At 41.7% G+C, this 18,037-nt stretch overlaps 2 protein-coding genes across 3 annotated transcripts; one reads left to right on the top strand and one right to left on the bottom strand.

The window, feature by feature from the left end:
- The first annotated feature begins 214 nt into the window (after positions 1-214).
- pdyn (prodynorphin) lies at positions 215-2,436 on the top strand. Its single transcript, XM_029665537.2, has 3 exons — positions 215-384; positions 873-1,007; positions 1,467-2,436. The coding sequence occupies exons 2-3, from the start codon at positions 885-887 to the stop codon at positions 2,139-2,141; spliced, it is 798 nt and encodes a 265-aa protein (XP_029521397.1). The 5' UTR covers positions 215-384; positions 873-884; the 3' UTR covers positions 2,142-2,436.
- A 4,783-nt stretch (positions 2,437-7,219) lies between these two features.
- LOC115132070 (glucocorticoid modulatory element-binding protein 2-like) lies at positions 7,220-15,153 on the bottom strand. Of its 2 annotated transcripts, XM_029664300.2 has the most exons (10): positions 15,045-15,153; positions 14,111-14,257; positions 13,621-13,694; positions 11,096-11,220; positions 10,721-10,824; positions 9,827-9,984; positions 9,650-9,724; positions 9,151-9,288; positions 8,774-8,896; positions 7,220-8,575 (listed from the first exon to the last, which is right to left on the bottom strand). In XM_029664300.2, the coding sequence occupies exons 2-10, from the start codon at positions 14,236-14,238 to the stop codon at positions 7,974-7,976; spliced, it is 1,527 nt and encodes a 508-aa protein (XP_029520160.1). In that variant the 5' UTR covers positions 14,239-14,257; positions 15,045-15,153; the 3' UTR covers positions 7,220-7,973. The 2 variants fall into 2 exon arrangements, with proteins under 2 accessions (XP_029520160.1, XP_029520159.1); XM_029664299.2 differs by lacking the exon at positions 15,045-15,153 and having other exon boundaries at positions 14,111-15,037.
- Positions 15,154-18,037: the final 2,884 nt, after the last annotated feature.

Below are 18,037 nucleotides of genomic sequence, written 5' to 3'. Positions count from 1 at the left end.
AAAGTGCAACTCCTCGCAATTACCTATTGTAACCCAATAACCTCTATGAATGTGTTAGAACGTGTGTGATTATTGAGTTGCCAAGTTTCTGAAGCGAATGTTGAGTGGGCGTCAGAAAATAGAGAGGGGGAGGGAGAGAGGCGGTGACGGGCACGAGTGGGCTTATTTGCGCAATATTTATCTCCCATTGGTCACTTAATAGAAGCTATTCTGATGTTCTTCAGTGACACGACGAAGATTCCGTCAATAAAAAGAAAGACGACAAGCCAGTCAAAAGAAAAATAACTGTTGGGGAAGAACATACACTGACTTGCATCATATGTGCTCCTGTTCCACCTGCACCTCTCCACGCCTGGGTTGAAACAATTATCCAACATTACTGCGGTATTTATATTTTATTTATTATTCTATTTTTGTTAGTCTGGTTATTACCGTGTTGTACTGGCGTTATAATATTTACAAATAATAACATTTGTTAGTCGTGGGATTGCAGCTGTTACTCGCAATTACTGTATTTTATCATCAGTAATGGACTTGCAAATGTCCTGTTTATTAATCGAAATGCTCCCGTGAAGAATTATACTAGCCTATTACAATTTGGTAAACTGTTGGCAGTTAACATCGTAGACTAATTGAATAGCGTGGTGGCCACACCATTACGCATGGTGCTTGATCAATCAAAAGAGAGAAAAGTTGTGCCACTAACATGGAATTGAAACAAAGACTAATCAAAGTTCAAAACAAATACATGCTTATTTGTCGAAGGATATTTAAAAACAAATCTGTGATAAGTCTAAATCTCATAGGCAAGTGTTAAATTTTCCCTGGCAAGTGAATATGACATTTTCTTCGCGTTTTCTCCTTCATTTCAGGGATTTGGCAAAATGGAGTGGTATGTCCTGGTGTTGATACTTAGCTTGCCATCTTCGACCCAAGCAGACTGCTCTTCCCATTGTCTGCAATGCGCGCAACAAATCCTCAATACAGACATCCCAGTCAACAGTCTGGTAAGATTTGCTTTACATCATGACAAGATAACTTTGCTTTTATCCAATGGAAACAAACAGAAAGTGTTGTTTTACGTTGATGTGTGTTTATGTATCTATGATGGTGTAATTTTTGTTAATCAAAAATCGTAGAGCGTTGAGCTTGTTGTTGCGGTGCGCAAAGGCTCGTGGCCCATTTCAGCACCATGGAGAGCACGCGTGGATTGTGGAAGCGAGTGAGAATTGTCTCCGGACAAACTTGCCATTTTTCCCAAATGTGTTCTACAGAAGCCTGTGGGCACAAATTAATGACAAACTCAGATTAAATGTTTTCTGTAGTAAACCAACAAAGACATAGAACTGAGTGTAGGTAAATATATTATTCTCGTTCTGCCTAATCTTTTTCTTTTCTAGCCTTCTCATAATGTGGTTAGTAAATTGGCCGAGTTTTACTCACTGCTCTTTGCATTTTCCTTTCAGACTTGTACCTTGGAATGTGAGGGAACTCTACTGACCACTGCCGAGTTAGACAAATGCGGGAAGACTCAACAATCGCGCGCAGTGGGCTCGGAGTTCAGCGATGAAGATGCGGGTCCGCGGTCCACGCCAGAGAGGGAGGACGACCAAGACGCTTCAATTGCAAACGTGGTCAAGCGTTACGGTGGATTCATTAAACGAATTGACAAAAACAAAAACAAATTGTTAACCTCTCCGTGGCGCGAAAATGGCGTTTACAAAGGAGCATACGCGTTCCCTAAGAAATACCAGGACTTGCTTAGAAAATTTGGAGAGAGAGACCTCTCGGAGTTTTCGGAGGACTATCAGGGCGGAGATGTTGATTCTGAAAACGAGATGGGAATGTTCGATGATGATGAAGCTGCAGCAATAAACAAAGTCAAACGTTATGGAGGGTTCTTACGCAAATTTGGTCCAAAGACAAAGTCAAAGAGAAGTGACTCCAGGGAGCAAGGTAGTCGAGAGGAGTTACAAAAGCGATATGGAGGTTTCATGCGAAGGATTCGGCCAAAGTTGAACAACTTGAACACCTTGAAGTGGGACAATCAGAAGAGGTACGGTGGCTTTCTACGTCGCCACTACAAATTGTCCGTTCGTTCAGATGAGGAGCCTAGTTCATATGATGACTTTGGTCTATAGAAAAAACGAACTTCTTTCGCTAATTCACTTGAATTCTCACGATTATCCGTATGTGTGCTACCTATAGCCTACTGCTTACCTGGTTGCACATTGTTGCGGCAGATTTCATATCTGTAAAGCAAAGGCCAATAGGCCTATCTGCTTGTGTCAGTCATGTTTAAACGCTTTCTGTGTTACGGACTTACCCGTGACGAACCAATTCATTTCTGTGTTATTAGTAAAATATTATTTATTACAATATATGATGCTTGTTTAATAAATCATTGAATAAATACTTTATTTGTCAAAGTCGTAAGTAAAACTTGTTTGTGTCGCTTGAATGAAAAAAAAAATGTCTAGGCGAATTGATTATCAAACTCCAAAATGACTCATTGAACGCAAGCACACAAACCATCCAGCCACCCACACGCACGCCTGATGTATGTACGTAGGCTACCATACAACCTACACAATTGAAATCGACATCTTGCCATTCACCTTGTAGCGCCAAAGGTGACCAAACGCGTAAACACGCAGACACATCCTTGGCCACCACCTGTTACCATTCGGAGAGAAAACAAATACATATACTAATGAGATAACTGTAATATTTCAACAAACATAAAGAATAACAACAGCAAAAACTAGGCCTACAGCATAGCGTACATAGAGGATGATATGGACCTTACATCAGTGGTCTCATTTTTAACATGAAAATACATTTCTTAATTAAAATCATCACCCTAAATTGAGTCGTGAGGATGAGTGGAAGTGTACTAGCACCATCTTGTGGACGAGTAGCCCAAGAGTAGGCCTTCGTTGCCAAGAGGACAGCGCGGAACGTTGAGCATTGGGAGCGCCAATGCTGCAATGGAGTCCGCTCGAATGATTTACATTGAATAAAACATTGAATAAAATGTTGTAGCCTTTGAAGTTCACTGATTGCAATGGCTATTCTAAGAATCCATCAAACATTTTAAGTTGAAGCATAATATTCCCATCAATTTAAATCAATGACATGGATACAAGGACATATCAAACTCACTGTTGAGCGGTCAGCATTGAGTCCAGCAACTGTTATCCAGGTTTGATGTCATCTGACTTCATATGCCGTAGTGCACCCAAAGCCAACGCACCTGCCGGCAGTCGCTGGCCAAACATGAATATACAAAGAAACAAAGTTAAGACTTTAGTGCCCCCTATCGGTAAGTTCTGATATCAAGGTAAGGGGCTAGTGGAATAGCGACACGTCTGAAAACTTGTTTAGAAAACGTATAGGCAGGCTATTGTAACATACCGATTAAATAATATAACAGACTTCCAAGCAGGTAACGAAGTTAAAAAATAAATAATATTGACTGTGCTAAAACACGCCATATTTCAACATCAAAACGTCAAGCTTACCTATTTCGTTGCAGCACGACTAGCCCGGTAACATTTACGAGTCAAGTATACTAGCTTGCTTGAATGCTTGCCAATCAAGCTGGGGCATGATCATTTGGTGAATTAGAGAAGACAAGTGATGAATTCTCGCACAAAACAAGCTCTAAAACAGCTATCTTCTGGTCAGAAGAAAAATACAGTACCAGTCAAAAGTTTGAAAACGCCTACTCATTCAAGGGTTTTTCTTTATTTGTACTATTTTCTACATTGTAGAATAGTGGTGAAGACATTAAAACCATGAAATAACACATGGAATCATGTAGTAACCAAAAAAAGGGTTAAACAAATAGATTCTTCAAAGTAGCCACCCTTTACCTTGATGACAACTTTGTACTCTTCAAGCACATCATGGCACTGAAAACAATGGATACACTCTACAAGAGAGCCAAGGAAATGGTTAGGTATGTGAAGGGTCATCAAGTTATAGCAGCAAGAGCATCCTGTCTGGTGCAGAGATCAACAAGGCCTATGGTGTCATCACTACCGTGTCTCGCCATCTTGGCCTGGATGAGGGCAAGGTTCTTGAGAGTCTGGTGAAGTACACTTCCAAGCAAGGGCTTTGGGATGGAGATGCAATATGGCAGTCATGCCAACATATCTCATCAGCCACCTGGTGGAAGGGACTTTGTGGATCTGAGGCTCTTTCCCCTGTTGCCTCCATCATCCTCCAAATCCCACCAACATCAGCCGCCTCAGAGTGCAACTGGTGCAACACACACCAAAGCACACAACAGGCTGAGCAATAAAAGGGTGGAAAAATTGGTGGCCATCGGGGCAAATTTGAGGCTTTTTGAGCCTGACAATGAGCCATCCTCAACAAGGTTGGAAAGTGACAGTGAAGATGAGGACTCTGAGTCTGATGTTCAAGAGGTGGACATTGAGGAGGTCCAGGGAGAAGACATGGAAGCCTGAGAGGAAGACAACCAAAGCTTTGTTTTCTAGACTATCATTTTACATACAAATCATTAAAATCCAGAAGGAAAATATTTACACAAGAAGCAACCTAATATCACACAGTCAAACTCTGTAATTTAGTAAATTCACCATTCTGCGATTCTCACTGTTAAACATCGTGTTCAACACAATGCTCTTTATATCACCATTTGATCTGATCAGTCAATGCCAATTTTTTCTAAAGTAATCTGGTATCATTTCATTTCAACCCAATAAGCCAAAAATAAAACTGCACCAATCTTCATATTAAACTACTTTTACAAATAAAAAGCAGGAAGAAAAAACACTATATTTACATGAAACTCCCATATGACTTTGTCGAGTAATCTTCTGAATCGCCACAACAGAATGAATTAACTGTTTATGTTGAATGTTTATGTTTATGTATGTTGAAAACGTTTTTGGGAGATGTGATGGATCATTGGGGATCATTCAATATTCCCTTTCTTTTGTTGTTCAATGAAATCATCCCATGTGAAGAGTCAACTCATTTAATTAAAGTTCAATTTGTAACTAAATCGTTTTTTTTCTATTGGAAGGATGTAATCATTTGCAATTATGTCTACTTATGATAAGGTAAAAGGTTTATGTTTGTCTTCATATCATATGGTAAATATGTCCAATGCAAAAAACATCTACAGTGGGGCAAAATACTATTTAGTCAGCCACCAATTGTGCAAGTTTTACCACTTAAAAAGATGAGAGCCTGTAATTTTCATCATAGGTACACTTCAACTATGACAGACAAAATGAGAGAAAGAAAATCCAGAAAATCACATTGTAGGATTTTTTATGAATTTATTTGCAAATTATGGCTCCTCTGTCCTCCACCTGTAATGGCACCTGTTTGAACTTGTTATCAGTATAAAAGACACCTGTCCACAACCTCAAACAGTCACACTCTAAACTCCACTCAGGCCAAGACCAAAGAGCTGTCAAAGGACACCAGAAACTAAATTGTAGACCTGCACCAGGCTGGAAAGACTGAATCTGCAATAGGTAAGCAGCAATAGGTAAGCAGCTTGGTTTGAAGAAATCAACTGTGGGAGCAATTATTAGGAAATGGAAGACATAAAAGACCACTGATAATCTCCCTCGATCTGGGGCTCCACGCAAGACCCCGTGGGGTCAAAATGATCACAACGGTGAGCAGAAATCCCAGAACCACACCGGGGGACCTAGTCAATGATCTACAGAGAGCTGGGACCAAAGTAACAAAGCCTACCATCAGTAACACACTACGCCGCCAGGGACTCAAATCCTGCAGTGCCAGACGTGTCCCCCTGCTTAAGCCAGTACATGTCCAGGCCCGTCTGAAGTTTGCTAGAGAGCATTTGGATGATCCAGAAGAAGATTGGGAGAATATCATATGGTCAGATGAAACCAAAATATAATTTTTTGGTAAAAACTCAACTCGTTGTGTTGCATCCAAAGAACACCATACCTACTGTGAAGCATGGGGGTGGAAACATCATGCTTTGGGGCTGTTTTTCTGCAAAGGGACCAGGACGACTGATCCGTGTAAAGGAAAGAATGAATGGGGCCATGTATCGTGAGATTTTGAGTGAAAACCTCCTTCCATCAGCAAGGGCATTGAAGATGCCTTTCAGCATGACAATGATCCCAAACACACCGCCCGGGCAACGAAGGAGTGGTTTCGTAAGAAGCATTTCAAGGTCCTGGAGTGGCCTAGCCAGTCTCCAGATCTCAACCCCATAGAAAATCTTTGGAGGGAGTTGAAAGTCCGTGTTGCCCAGCAACAGCCCCAAAACATCACTGCTCTAGAGGAGATCTGCATGGAGGAATGGGCCAAAATACCAGCAACAGTGTGTGAAAACCTTGTGAAGACGTTTGACCTCTGTCATTGCCAACAAAGGGTATATAACAAAGTATTGAGATAAACTTTTGTTATTGACCAAATACTTATTTTCCACCATAATTTGCAAATAAATTCATTAAAAATCCTACAATGTGATTTTCTGGATTTTTTTTTCATAGTTGAAGTGTACCTATGATGAAAATTACAGGCCTCATCTTTTTAAGTGGGAGAACTTGCACAATTGGTGGCTGACTAAATACTTTTTTTGCCCCCCTGTACATTTAAATGGTATTAATTTGCATGTTAATTCCCACGGAAAGTTTCCACCTCTGAATATTCATATTCCCCAAAATGTGCAACCCTAGCCCTGAGTGAACCCGATCGAACATCTCTGGAGAGACCTGAAAATAGCTGTGCAGCAGACACTCCCCATCCAACCTGACAGAGCTTGAGAGGATCTGCAGAGAGGAATGAGAGAAACTCCCCAAATACAGGTGTGCCAAGCTTTCAGTGTAGCCTTACATCCAAGAAGACTCGAGGATGTAATCACTGCCAAAGTTGCTTCAACAAAGTAAAGGGTCTGAATACTTATGCTGATGTTGAGTTCAGTTTTTTTATTTGGAATAAATTAGCAAATATTACTAAACCTGTTATTCTTTGTCATTATTGGGTATTGTGTGTAGATTGAGTAAAAAAAAAACGATTGAATCCATTTTGGAATAAGGCTGTAACGTAACAAAATGTGAAATAAGGGAAAGAGGTCTGAATACTTTCCGAATGCACTGTAGACTTCAGTCATTTCAGAGTACACTACAGTGGAAACACGACTAACATTGAACTGTTCTAATCGACAAAAACTCATAGCCCTAACAAATTACAAAGATTGAAGAATTTAGCAAATTTATTTACAAAGTGTACACTCTTACAAGTCCAACAAAACAACCAGTTTGTTCACTTTCAATTTGTTCAAAGCTTTAAAAAGTAGACTCAGCGATATGACATAGATGCATTAAGTAAACAGCATTGTGGGTCAATTTCCGCAACCACTAAGAGAGTTGAAGCACGAGGCTCAACTTCTCCTCTGTTTTGGTTCCCTGGCTGCTACGCTCTAACAGCCTGAGGCGAACCTGCGCACATGCGCTGATACTGTGTGTGAGCAAAGTCTTGCATCTCATTTTCAGAACCCAACATAATTAATATTGTAATATTCAACAAAAAGATATATACAGTTAATTCATCGCTGAAATGAAAAATAATTCTGACATTGAAAGATGAGCATTTGTAGAATCTACATTTTTAGCATAATGTAAAGAAATAATGTGAACATGGCACGTACACCCCTGTGAAAATTGACACCTGAGAAGAGCTAAGATCATGACTTTTGAGCAGGGATGGCATCTACTTGCATGTTGGGAAAAAACATACACACACGTGCTGGTTCTTACGACTAAAACGGGCAGTGCATGTATACGTTGTTAGAAATGTTTTAAGTCATCTTTATAAAGTTTTACTGAGATGGGTGCTTCATAGTTCACCACCACTAGACCTACACTGGTTCCAGCACTTAAACCAGTGAGGACAAACGGGGCCTCAGTTCCTGCTGTGTGTGTGTAATAATATAGGAGTAGTACATCTCTCTAACTCTCCACCTCCACCGTCTCCTTGGCTTCCTGCACCTGAACGTCCACCTGTGTATCCAATGCCGTTACTGCTGCCATACCCTGCAGCGCGTTGTTACCCATGGGCATTGCCACCATGGTGGGGGTGCCCTGGAGCGTGCCCCCTGCAAAGCCCTGTAGCTGGGTTCCCAGCGCGGCAGGCAGCGTGATTAGCTGGTAGCCCGGGCTGACCATCTTGATGAAGGCCGTGGTGGCGGCGGCGCCCTCCTGAACGGCAGCGGCTGAAGAGAGTACCGTCAGATTGGAGGCATCTGGGCCCAACTCGCCCACGGGGGATGTCAGCACCGTGTAGGTCTGCTGGCCGGCACCAACCGCTCCACCCATCGAGAGAACTTTGCACCCAGCAGGCAGGCCCGTGAGCTGGGTGAGGGGCAGGGTGATCTGGGTGGGGGCGCTGGACATAACGGCGGGGCCTGAGACGGCGCGGGTGAGGCGGGGGCGTTTCGGCGTGGGTGGCGTGGCCACAGGAGTCAGGTTCATGAGGACATTGTTGAGGTGTTGGGATTTGCTTTTCAGCTCCTTGGCACGTTTCCTGTGCTCGTCACACTGCTGCTCCAGAGCTACGGCAAGAGAAAGCGGTCAAACTTAATACACACCTAGGCCAAACAGTAACATTTCCCATTATTTGCTCAAGGAGCTGCTTCTAACCCAGTTGCAACAAAAATAATGATGTCTACAAAAAATAATGTAAAGACTGTCTAGAAAACCCCATAAAAACACACAATAATGAAGAATGTTATTGTGAGCATTTAACTCACCGACAAGACTGCGTGAATACTGCTCCCTATATCGGTCCATCTGGCTCTTGTGACTGGCCAGCACCTTCTTAACCAGGTCGAGCATGCCAAAGTTCTGCACTATGTTGTTCAGCAGCACAGCGTCTGAGAAGTCAAGGTCCAACACAGAGAGTAGGGAGATGAAAAGACAGGATTGAAGTTAGAATGGCATTAGGATCAGCTCCCACTCCCATTAGCATCAGCTCCCCCATCAGCTCCCACATGACTATGTTCAATAAATGGGGGAAACATACAAGCTAGTATAGCAATATTACAGAGTGAAATACCGTAATGAATACATTTTATAAAAATATTTGAGTGAAATATCCCTTATGATCATCCAACAATATGAAACTGACCATTAACTTGCAGGGGAGGCTCGGTGATGCGCTCCTGCATGCCCTTTAGCACCTCCTGGATCTCCTTCTGGAAGTCCTCCACCACCTCCTCCAGCAGCCCTGCCTCCTTCAGACCCCTCCAGAACGTCACAGAGTCCTCTGGAAAAATGCAAACACACATCATGGAGTTGCTTCTATACAATCAACTATATAGTCTCAAATAGATATTCAAAGAGTTGGATAAAGCACTGTTTAAACCAGATTGCTAGACTTGTGAATTGCCAGTATATAGAGAGTCAGTGTACAACATGGTCACAATTATAACAGTCAATGGATCTAAGTGCTTTAGCACTGTCTCAGGTGATTAGACAAATAGTTGGTCCATTACCTGATTGCTTGTCTGATTATTGAACTTTGAGCGGTCACCTAGCCTCATTTCTAAGCATAGTGGTAAGTTGGAAGAAGAAGGCAGGCTAAAAACTTTTGACATTTAAAATGATAACTCAGAGTTCAAACTCACCTCCTATGGCCGTGACCCATTCTGTGGTCTCGTCTGATGATACTTCTGTTGGAAACGTGGCCTGTGATCCGTTCACTAGAACAACAAAATCGTAAGCTTTGAATAACTTAAAATTTTACACAAAAAATGCCACACATAAGAGGGTTTGAGGGAATCGAGGCGTGTGTGTGTGCTTACTGTCGGCTGAGGAGGGGGTGACAGGGACGTAGTCGGTGGACTGCTGGCTTCTGAGTGACACTCTGGTCCCCACTAGGTCAATCTTGGTACTGCGGCATGTGTTGGAGCACACTTTGGAGTGCTGGTAGAAATCCAGCTCGCCAGAGTCCATGATTTTCCTATGGGGAATTGTATTATACACCATTATTTAGCTGCAAGACAGCATCAGAGAAAGTATTTTTTTTCCAACAAAGTGCAGTGTCATGTTCATTAGGGAAGGGTTTTCCAAAGTCGGTCATGAGGCACCCCTCGGGTACACGTTTTGTTTTTTGCCCCAACACTACAACGCTGATAAAAAATAAAATAAAACTTGATGATGAGTTGGTTATTCAATCAGCTGTGAAGTGAGTGCTAGGACAAAAACCAAAACGTGCAGCCAGGGAGGGGCCCAGGACAGATTTTTGAAACCCCTGCATTAGGGCACACAACGTTAAATGTTTTAAAAGGTTTTGCAATGGAAAGCGAAAATAAGCATTTCATATTGGATAAGTCCAGGAAGCCCCTCCTCGTTTTAGTCCAATTTAAATGTTTTTCTTCAGTTTGGTGGCCAATGAACACTACCCAGGCCAGCCATACTGAACTAGTGCCCTAAAAATCACCTGATATCATATGTAATGTCATAGTGCCATCTTGTGGCACATTTGAGAATTGCACAATGATTACATGCGCAAAGGATCATGTTTTGGATAACTTGGGCATGAGTACTTTGAATGCTTCAACTTTTTGATCTACATTTCCAATTTGCTTAGCAGTGGGAACTACAAGAATTCTAAATTACTTGCATGGAGGGCCATGTGATTCACATTATAAATGTATTGTGCAAACCCAAATATGCATCCTTTCAAAGCCACAGACCTGATCATTGTGCCGTTCACTCGGATGGCTCTCTTCCAGTCTTTCAGTGTAGATTTCCCAGCCATATAGACAAACTCCTTGGGACTGATGAGATGCTCATTGAACTGGAACACAGATAAACAGACAGATGTCATCAGAGTTGTTTTCATTAGTGCACATCGTAGCAAAACGGTGTGCACAAAAAAAAAATAAAACAAGCATTTCTTATTGGATAAGTTCAGGTAGTGTCCTCCGTTTTGTCCCAAATGAACAGGAATCAGTACCTCCACAGGTTCCTTCCTTGGTGTGCATATCAAAGGAATAAGTAACCTCAAAATCATGATCCAATAGGACTGAGTTAAGTTTTAAAAAATTGCTAGAGTTAATCAGACTTACTTGGACACATTTGATGTTGATGCCTGGACAAACAAACTTCTTCCAGACCAGAGTGGCCTTCACGTCCCCACAGGTGACCGGGTAGACCACGTCAGCCTCCACATCCATCTCACCTGACAGCTTCACTGAGAAGACAGACACATAACACTTCAGTCCTTTTATTTGATTGTTTCAAAACACAAATACAGTACGGATGTGCGGGACAGCTGTTTGTTCACACGCACCCACCAGCAATTGCTAATAACCCGTCCACAACTGCCCAAATGTGATAAATTGAAAATCTGAGCCCTGCACCCGACCCTTACCTGCGAATTTTAAAAATGCACTGTACAGTTCCCATTTTTTTCTCTCTTGAACATTTATTGAACAATTCAGTTTTACTTCAACATTTCTTCACTTATTTTGTTGAAGATTTAGGTGTATTTAACAGTAGCCTAATGTTTTTCTGAAACATAACAATTCTAACAATGACACCTTGTGCATGCTTTTGTCTTATTGAACTATACTCCGACATTGTCCTTTTTGCCTCAGTGGATCGACGTTAACTTCCCAAAAGCATTTGGTGTGTATTTGGAGTGACTACAGTTAGGACTTAAAGCTTAGGCTTACGGTCTAATGCCAGATAAAGAATAATTCAAGAAAAACTCTACAAAGTCATTGAAAGCTTTCCACAGGGCTGCTGGCCCATGTTGACTCCACTGCTTCCCACAGTTGTGTCATGTTGGGTGGTCGACCATTCTTGATACACACGGTAAACTGTTGAGCATGAAAAACCCAGCAGCATTGCAGTTCTTGACACAAACCGGTGCACCTGGGTGCACAAAAGGGATTGAGGGATTTAAGTGCTTTGAACAGGGTATGGTAGGCGCAACGGTTTGTGTCAAGAACTGCAACGATGCTGTTTTTTTCACACTCAAGAGTTTCCTGTGTATATCAAGAATGATCCATTATTTACAGTACATTCGTAAAGTATTCAGACCCTTACACTTTTTCCTCATTTTGTCACGTTACAAACTTTTTCTAAAATGGATTAAATAAATGTTTTCCTCAATCTACACACAATACCCTGTAATGACAAAGCGAAAACAGGTTTTTAGAAATGCTAGAAAATGTTTAAAAAAATTAAAAATCCTTATTTACATAAGCATTCAGACCCTTTGCTATGAGACTCAAAATTAAGCTCAGGTGCATCCTGTTTCCATTGATTATCCTTGAAATGTGTCCACAACTTGATTGGAGTCCACCTGTGGTAAATTCAATTGATTAGACATGATTTGTAAAGGCACACACCTGTCTATATAAGGTCCCACAGTTGACAGTGCATGTCAGGGCAAAATCCAAGCCATGAGGTCGAAGGAATTGGTCTTAGAGCTCAGAGACAGGATTGTGTCAAGGCACAGATCTGGGCAGGGGTACCAAAACATTTCTGCAGCATTGAAGGTCCCCAAGAACACAGTGGCCTCTATCATTCTTAAATGGAAATTTGGAACCACCAAGACTGGCCGCCCGGCCAAACTGAGCAATCGGGAGTGAAGGGCCTTGGTCAGAGAGGTGACCAAGAACCCGATTGTCACTCTAACAGAGCTCCAGAGTTCCTCTGTGGAAATTGGATAATCTTCCAGAAGGACAACCATCTCTGCAGCACTCAACCAATCAGGCCTTTATGGTAGCGTGGCCAGATGGAAGCCACTACTCAGTAAAAGGCAAATGACAACCAACTTGGAGTTTGCCAAAAGGCTCTTAAAGGAGAAACAAGATTCTTTGGTCTGTTGAAACTAAGATTGAACTCTTTGGCCTGAATGCCAAGCGTCACGTCTGGAGGAAACCTGGCACCATCCCTACGGTGAAGCATGGTGGTGGCAGCATCATGCTGTGGGGATGTTTTTCAGCGGCAGAGAAAGGCAGACTAGTCATGATCGAGGGAAAGATGAAGGGAGCAATGTACAGAGAGATCTTTGATGAAAAACTGCTCCAGAGCACTCAGGACCTCAGACTGGCGCAATGGTTAACCTTCCAACAGGCCAACGAGTCTAAGCACACAGCCAAGACAACGCAGAGTGGCTTTGGGACAAGTCTCTGAATGTCCTTGAGTGGCCCAGCCAGAGCGCGGATTTGAACCCGATCGAACATCTCTGGAGAGACCTGAAAATAGCTGTGCAGTGACACTCCCCATCCAACCTGACAGAGCTTGAGAGTATCTGTAGAGAAGAAATGGGAGAAACTCCCCAAATACAGGTGTGACAAGCTTGTAGGGTCATACCCAAGAAGACTTGAGTCTGTAATTGCTTCCAAAGGTGCTTCAACAAAGTACTGAGTAAAGGGTCTGAATATTTATGTAAATGTGGTATTTCAGTTTTTTTATTATACATTTTCAAAAATGTCTAAAAACCTGTTTTTTCTTTGTCATTATGGGGTATTGTGTGTAGATTAATGAGAGAAAAAAACGATCTAATACATTTTAGAATAAGGCTGTAACGTAACAGAATGTGGAAAAAGTCAGACTTTAATTATTTTTTTTTTTTTACCTAAGATTGCCTCCTTTGTCAAAGTGGTGGTGGCATCGGTTTCAGACTCAATGCTTCCATCTGCAAGTTCCTCCCTGAATGGCATAGATAGAGAAACTCCAATGAGTCTACAAACCATAGACAAACTTCAGTGAGTGCTAAACCAACAACAATATGCAGCACTCCAGATGAGAGGGTACAATCAAGCGTACCACTACCAAAGACTAGTCTATAACCGTCTTTGGTAGTGGTACACTTTATTACAAACCTACTACCACTAGTAGGGTTGACCTTTTGAATATATATAACCTGACTAGGAAGAACTTGTCACTAAATAGTGTTATGTAACATAAGGTATCACTGACTCAAATGACTGAGGTGTGTGTATGGTAAACACACAATGAACTAATTAATTGTGTATCAGGCTCTAACACTTCCCTGGCTGGGCTGGAGAAGCAGTCATGGGAATTCACTGATCCTCATACATAGCTCTAGTGTGTCCACCACTCACCCCGGTTGGGTCAGCTCTGTAGCCACCAGCACAGTCTTCACTTCGGAAGCTGAGCCCTCCCCTGCTCCATCCGGCGTTGTCACGACTACCACCTCCTCCACATGAACATTGACCTCAGATGATGCCATGAGGGAGGTTGAGGTCTCACTAAGTGATACGAAGACACAGTTGTGTGCTAATGATAACATTTGTAATTCAAGAGCACATCTCCCTTCAATGTCTTCAAGGCTGGTTTAGCTTGCATGAGATGAGGTGGGCTATTGGGCACTTCATTGTGGCTACCACCAACTGGCCTTACAGGGGTGATTATGGCGGTAGGGATCATAAGCTTGGCTTTAATAGGCCCGTTTCAATTGGCTACGTAGCTAAACTAGCGCAGTTAGTGATACATGTTGTGGAGAGGGCCTGGCTAACTAATCAATATCACATCAATGCTATTATTGAGCGAGTTAGTTGTTACCTACACAGTTCTCATTGCAGCTTGTTCTGTGCTGTAGCTAGCAATAGCACTATTTATGGCGTAAGAAGTTTGCTAAGTAGCTAGCTAGCTAAATGTTTAGCAAGCAAACTAGGCCCAAACAGGGCATGCCGATACAGATAGGGAGACGTAATTTAGCTGGATATTTTACAACGTTAGATAAACCATACATTAGAAATTCAATTTCACAGGCTGTAGCTACGTTTTAGCTTGGCAGTTCACGTACAGACAGCGAACGCTACGTCGTGGTGATAAAATAACGTAATCTTTACCGAGCACGGCACGCACGTTACGACGACGGACATATTGAAGCATCCAGTGTTTACGGTCTGCTACTAGCTAGCTTGCATAGTGAGGAGCAGTGGGTTGCTTGTTAACTAGTCACAGAGGCACCTATCTGTCTGTTTTTATAGTAGCTAGCGAACGTGACACTTTTTGAATAGATTCTCGCCTTACCTTTTGTTTTCAGATTTCAGAAATGGCTGCTACTGTTGCAGTGCTCAAGAGTTAGCTGCTTTCGCTAACGTTGACCTAACGAGATGTTTACGGGCGTTGGTTTTGCGCAGTCACGGATGGTGCTATCGCAGAGTTCCATAGTCGTGATAGAGAATTTGGCAATCGATTTGGAGTAATATAATTAATTCGATATTGACATTTCATATGTATTACATTATAATATCACAAGAAACACAATAAATTAAGCAAATATGTTTGTCTTTGCCAGTATTGAATATTAACTGGTCTGTAAAATACCATTCAAGAAAATGCCCGTATTTAAGTAATTAATTCATAACAAACACCGTATGTTAGTTACCACTTTCATGTTTAACTACATCTTTGACAATATCAATAACTATCTGACAAAGATGGACAGATGGATCAGTTAGGACAATAGTCAATCATGATTGTTCCTGGTTACAGCTTATTGAGCTATTGGCCTAGTTGGTTTATGGGTGCTGCTGGCCTGTCGAGTAACCTAGTCCATAAAATAAATAAAATACAATGCATAATGTGTAGACACATTACTCCTCTGTATTGTTGGCTTACAGTGCATTCGGAAAGTATTCAGACCCCTTGACTTTTTCCACATTTTGTTATGTTACAGTCAGTGGTGTAAAGTGTTTCATTAAAAATACTTTAAAGTACTACTTAATTCGTTTTTTTGGGATATCTTTACTTCACTATTTATATTTGACAACTTTTACTTCACTATATTCCTAAAGAAAATAATGTACTTTTTACTCCATACATTTTCCCTGACACCCAAAATTACTGATTGTATTTTGAATTGCTAGCAGGACAGGAAATTGTTAAATTCATGCACTTATCAAGAGAACATCCCTGGTCGCCTCTAATCTGGTGGATTCACTAAACACAAATGCTTAGTTTGTAAATTATGTCTGAGTGTTGGAGTGTGCCCCTGGCTATACTAAATAAAAACAAGAACATTGTGCTGTCTGGTTTGCTTAATATAGGCTATTTTAAATTATTTATACTTGTACTTTTGATACTGAAGTATATTTAAAACCAAAAACTTTTAGACTTTTACACAAGTAGTATTTTACTGGGTGACTTACACTTTTACTTGAGTAATTTTCTATTAAGGTATCTTTACTTTTACTCAAGTATGACATTTGGGTGCTTTTTCCACCACTGGTTACAGCCGTATTCTAAAATGTATTAAATCACTTTTTTTCCCTCATCAATCTACACACAATACCCCATAATGACAATGCAAAAAAAGTGTTTTAGAAATATAGACAGGCACGCACCTTTCTATATAAGGTCCCACAGTTGACAGTGCATTTCAGAGTAAAAACCAAGCCATGAGGTTGAAGGAATTGTCCGTAGAGCTCCGAGACACGATTGTGTCAAGGCACAGATCTGGGGAAGGGTACCTACCAAACAAATTCTGCAGCATTGAAGGTCCGCAAGAACACAGTGGCCTCCGTCGTTCTTAAATGGAAGAAGCTTGAAACCACCAAGACTCTCCCTAGAGCTGGATGCCCGGCCAAACTGAGCAATCGGGGGAAGGGTCTTGGTCAGGGAGGTGACCAAGAACCCGATGGTCACTCTGACAGAGTTCCTCTGTGGAGATGGGAGAACCTTCCAGAAGGACAACCATCTCTGCAGCACTCCACCAATCAGGCCTTTATGGTAGAGTGGCTAGACGGAAACCACTTCTCAGTAAAAGGCACATGACAGCCCAATTGGAGTTTGCCAACAGACACCTAAAGGACTCTCAGACCATGAGAAACAAGATTCTTTGGTCTGTTGAAACCAAGATTGAACTCTTTGGCCTGAATGCCAAGCGTCACGTCTGGAGGAAACCTGGCACCATCCCTACGGTGAAGCATAGTGGTGGCAGCATCATGCTGTGGGGATGTTTTTCAGCGGCAGGAACTGGTAGACTAGTCAGGATCGAGCAAAAGATGAACGGAGCAAAGCACAGAGAGATCCTTGATGAAAGCCTTCTTCAGAGCACTCAGGACCTCAGACTGGGGCAAAGATTCACCATCCAACAGGACAACAACCCTAAGCAGACAGCCAAGACAATGAAGATGTGGCTTTGGGACAAGTCTCTGAATGTCCTTGAGGGGCCCGGACTTGAACCCGATCAAACATCTCTGGAGAGACCTGAAAATAGCTGTGCAGCGACGCTCCATATCCATCCTGACGGAGTTTGATAGGATCTGCAGAGAAGAATGGGAGAAACTCCCAAAACACAGGTGATCCAAGCTTGTAGTGTCATAACCAAGAAGACTCAAGGCTGTAATCGCTGCCAGAGGTGCTTCAACAAAGTACAGAGTAAAGGGTCTGAAAACTTGTGATATTTCATTTTTATAATAAATTACCAAAAATGTTAAAAAATCTGTTTTTGCCTTGTCATTATGGGGGTGTGTGTAGACTGATTAGGGGGAAAAAACTATTTAATACATTTTAGAATTAGGCTGTAAGATCAAATAATCAAGGGGTCTGACTACTTTCCGAATGCACTGCATGTGAAAGGAACATGAACAATGTATCATTATGGATAGGAAATTATGGATCCCATGAAATCATCATGGAATTGTTATTCAGTGTGTATTTATTCCTTGTGTCACTATTTCTATTTTAGGTAGGCCTATATCTATCTTTAATTCTGCATTGGTTGGAAAAGGACCCGTAAGTAAGCATTTTACTGTTAGTCAATTCCTGTTGTTATTCCTCTATGGGATTGGTGTCCCTAAACCGGGACAGTTGTTACTAACGTGCGCTAATGTGACTAGAATGACGTAAGTAACAGCCAACTTTCCAGGACGTAGACATGTCTTATATGAAGATAAAGCTTAAATTTGTGTTAATCAGTGAAAAAATACCATGCTATTGTTTGAGGAGAGTGCACAGCAACAAAACACATCACAGCAACTGGTTTGATACATTCACCTCTAAAGGTAAATAATGTACTT

The sequence above is a fragment of the Oncorhynchus nerka genome, linkage group LG7, assembly GCF_034236695.1.
Source record: "Oncorhynchus nerka isolate Pitt River linkage group LG7, Oner_Uvic_2.0, whole genome shotgun sequence".
Classification (NCBI taxonomy): domain Eukaryota; kingdom Metazoa; phylum Chordata; class Actinopteri; order Salmoniformes; family Salmonidae; genus Oncorhynchus; species Oncorhynchus nerka.
The sequence above is the reverse complement of the archived record's forward strand: the minus strand, read 5'-3'. Positions and strand labels throughout refer to the sequence as shown.

Coding starts and splice junctions, on each gene's coding strand:
- pdyn (XM_029665537.2), top strand. CDS start 885: ATGGAGTGGTATGTCCTGGTGTTGATACTTAGCTTGCCATCTTCGACC. Junction 1,008..1,466: donor ACATCCCAGTCAACAGTCTG/GTAAGATTTGCT, acceptor TTTTCCTTTCAG/ACTTGTACCTTGGAATGTGA.
- LOC115132070 (XM_029664299.2), bottom strand. CDS start 14,298: ATGTTATCATTAGCACACAACTGTGTCTTCGTATCACTTAGTGAGACC. Junction 13,695..14,110: donor ACAGAGCTGACCCAACCGGG/GTGAGTGGTGGA, acceptor TATGCCATTCAG/GGAGGAACTTGCAGATGGAA. Junction 11,221..13,620: donor GACAAAGGAGGCAATCTTAG/GTAAAAAAAAAA, acceptor CTGTCTTCTCAG/TGAAGCTGTCAGGTGAGATG.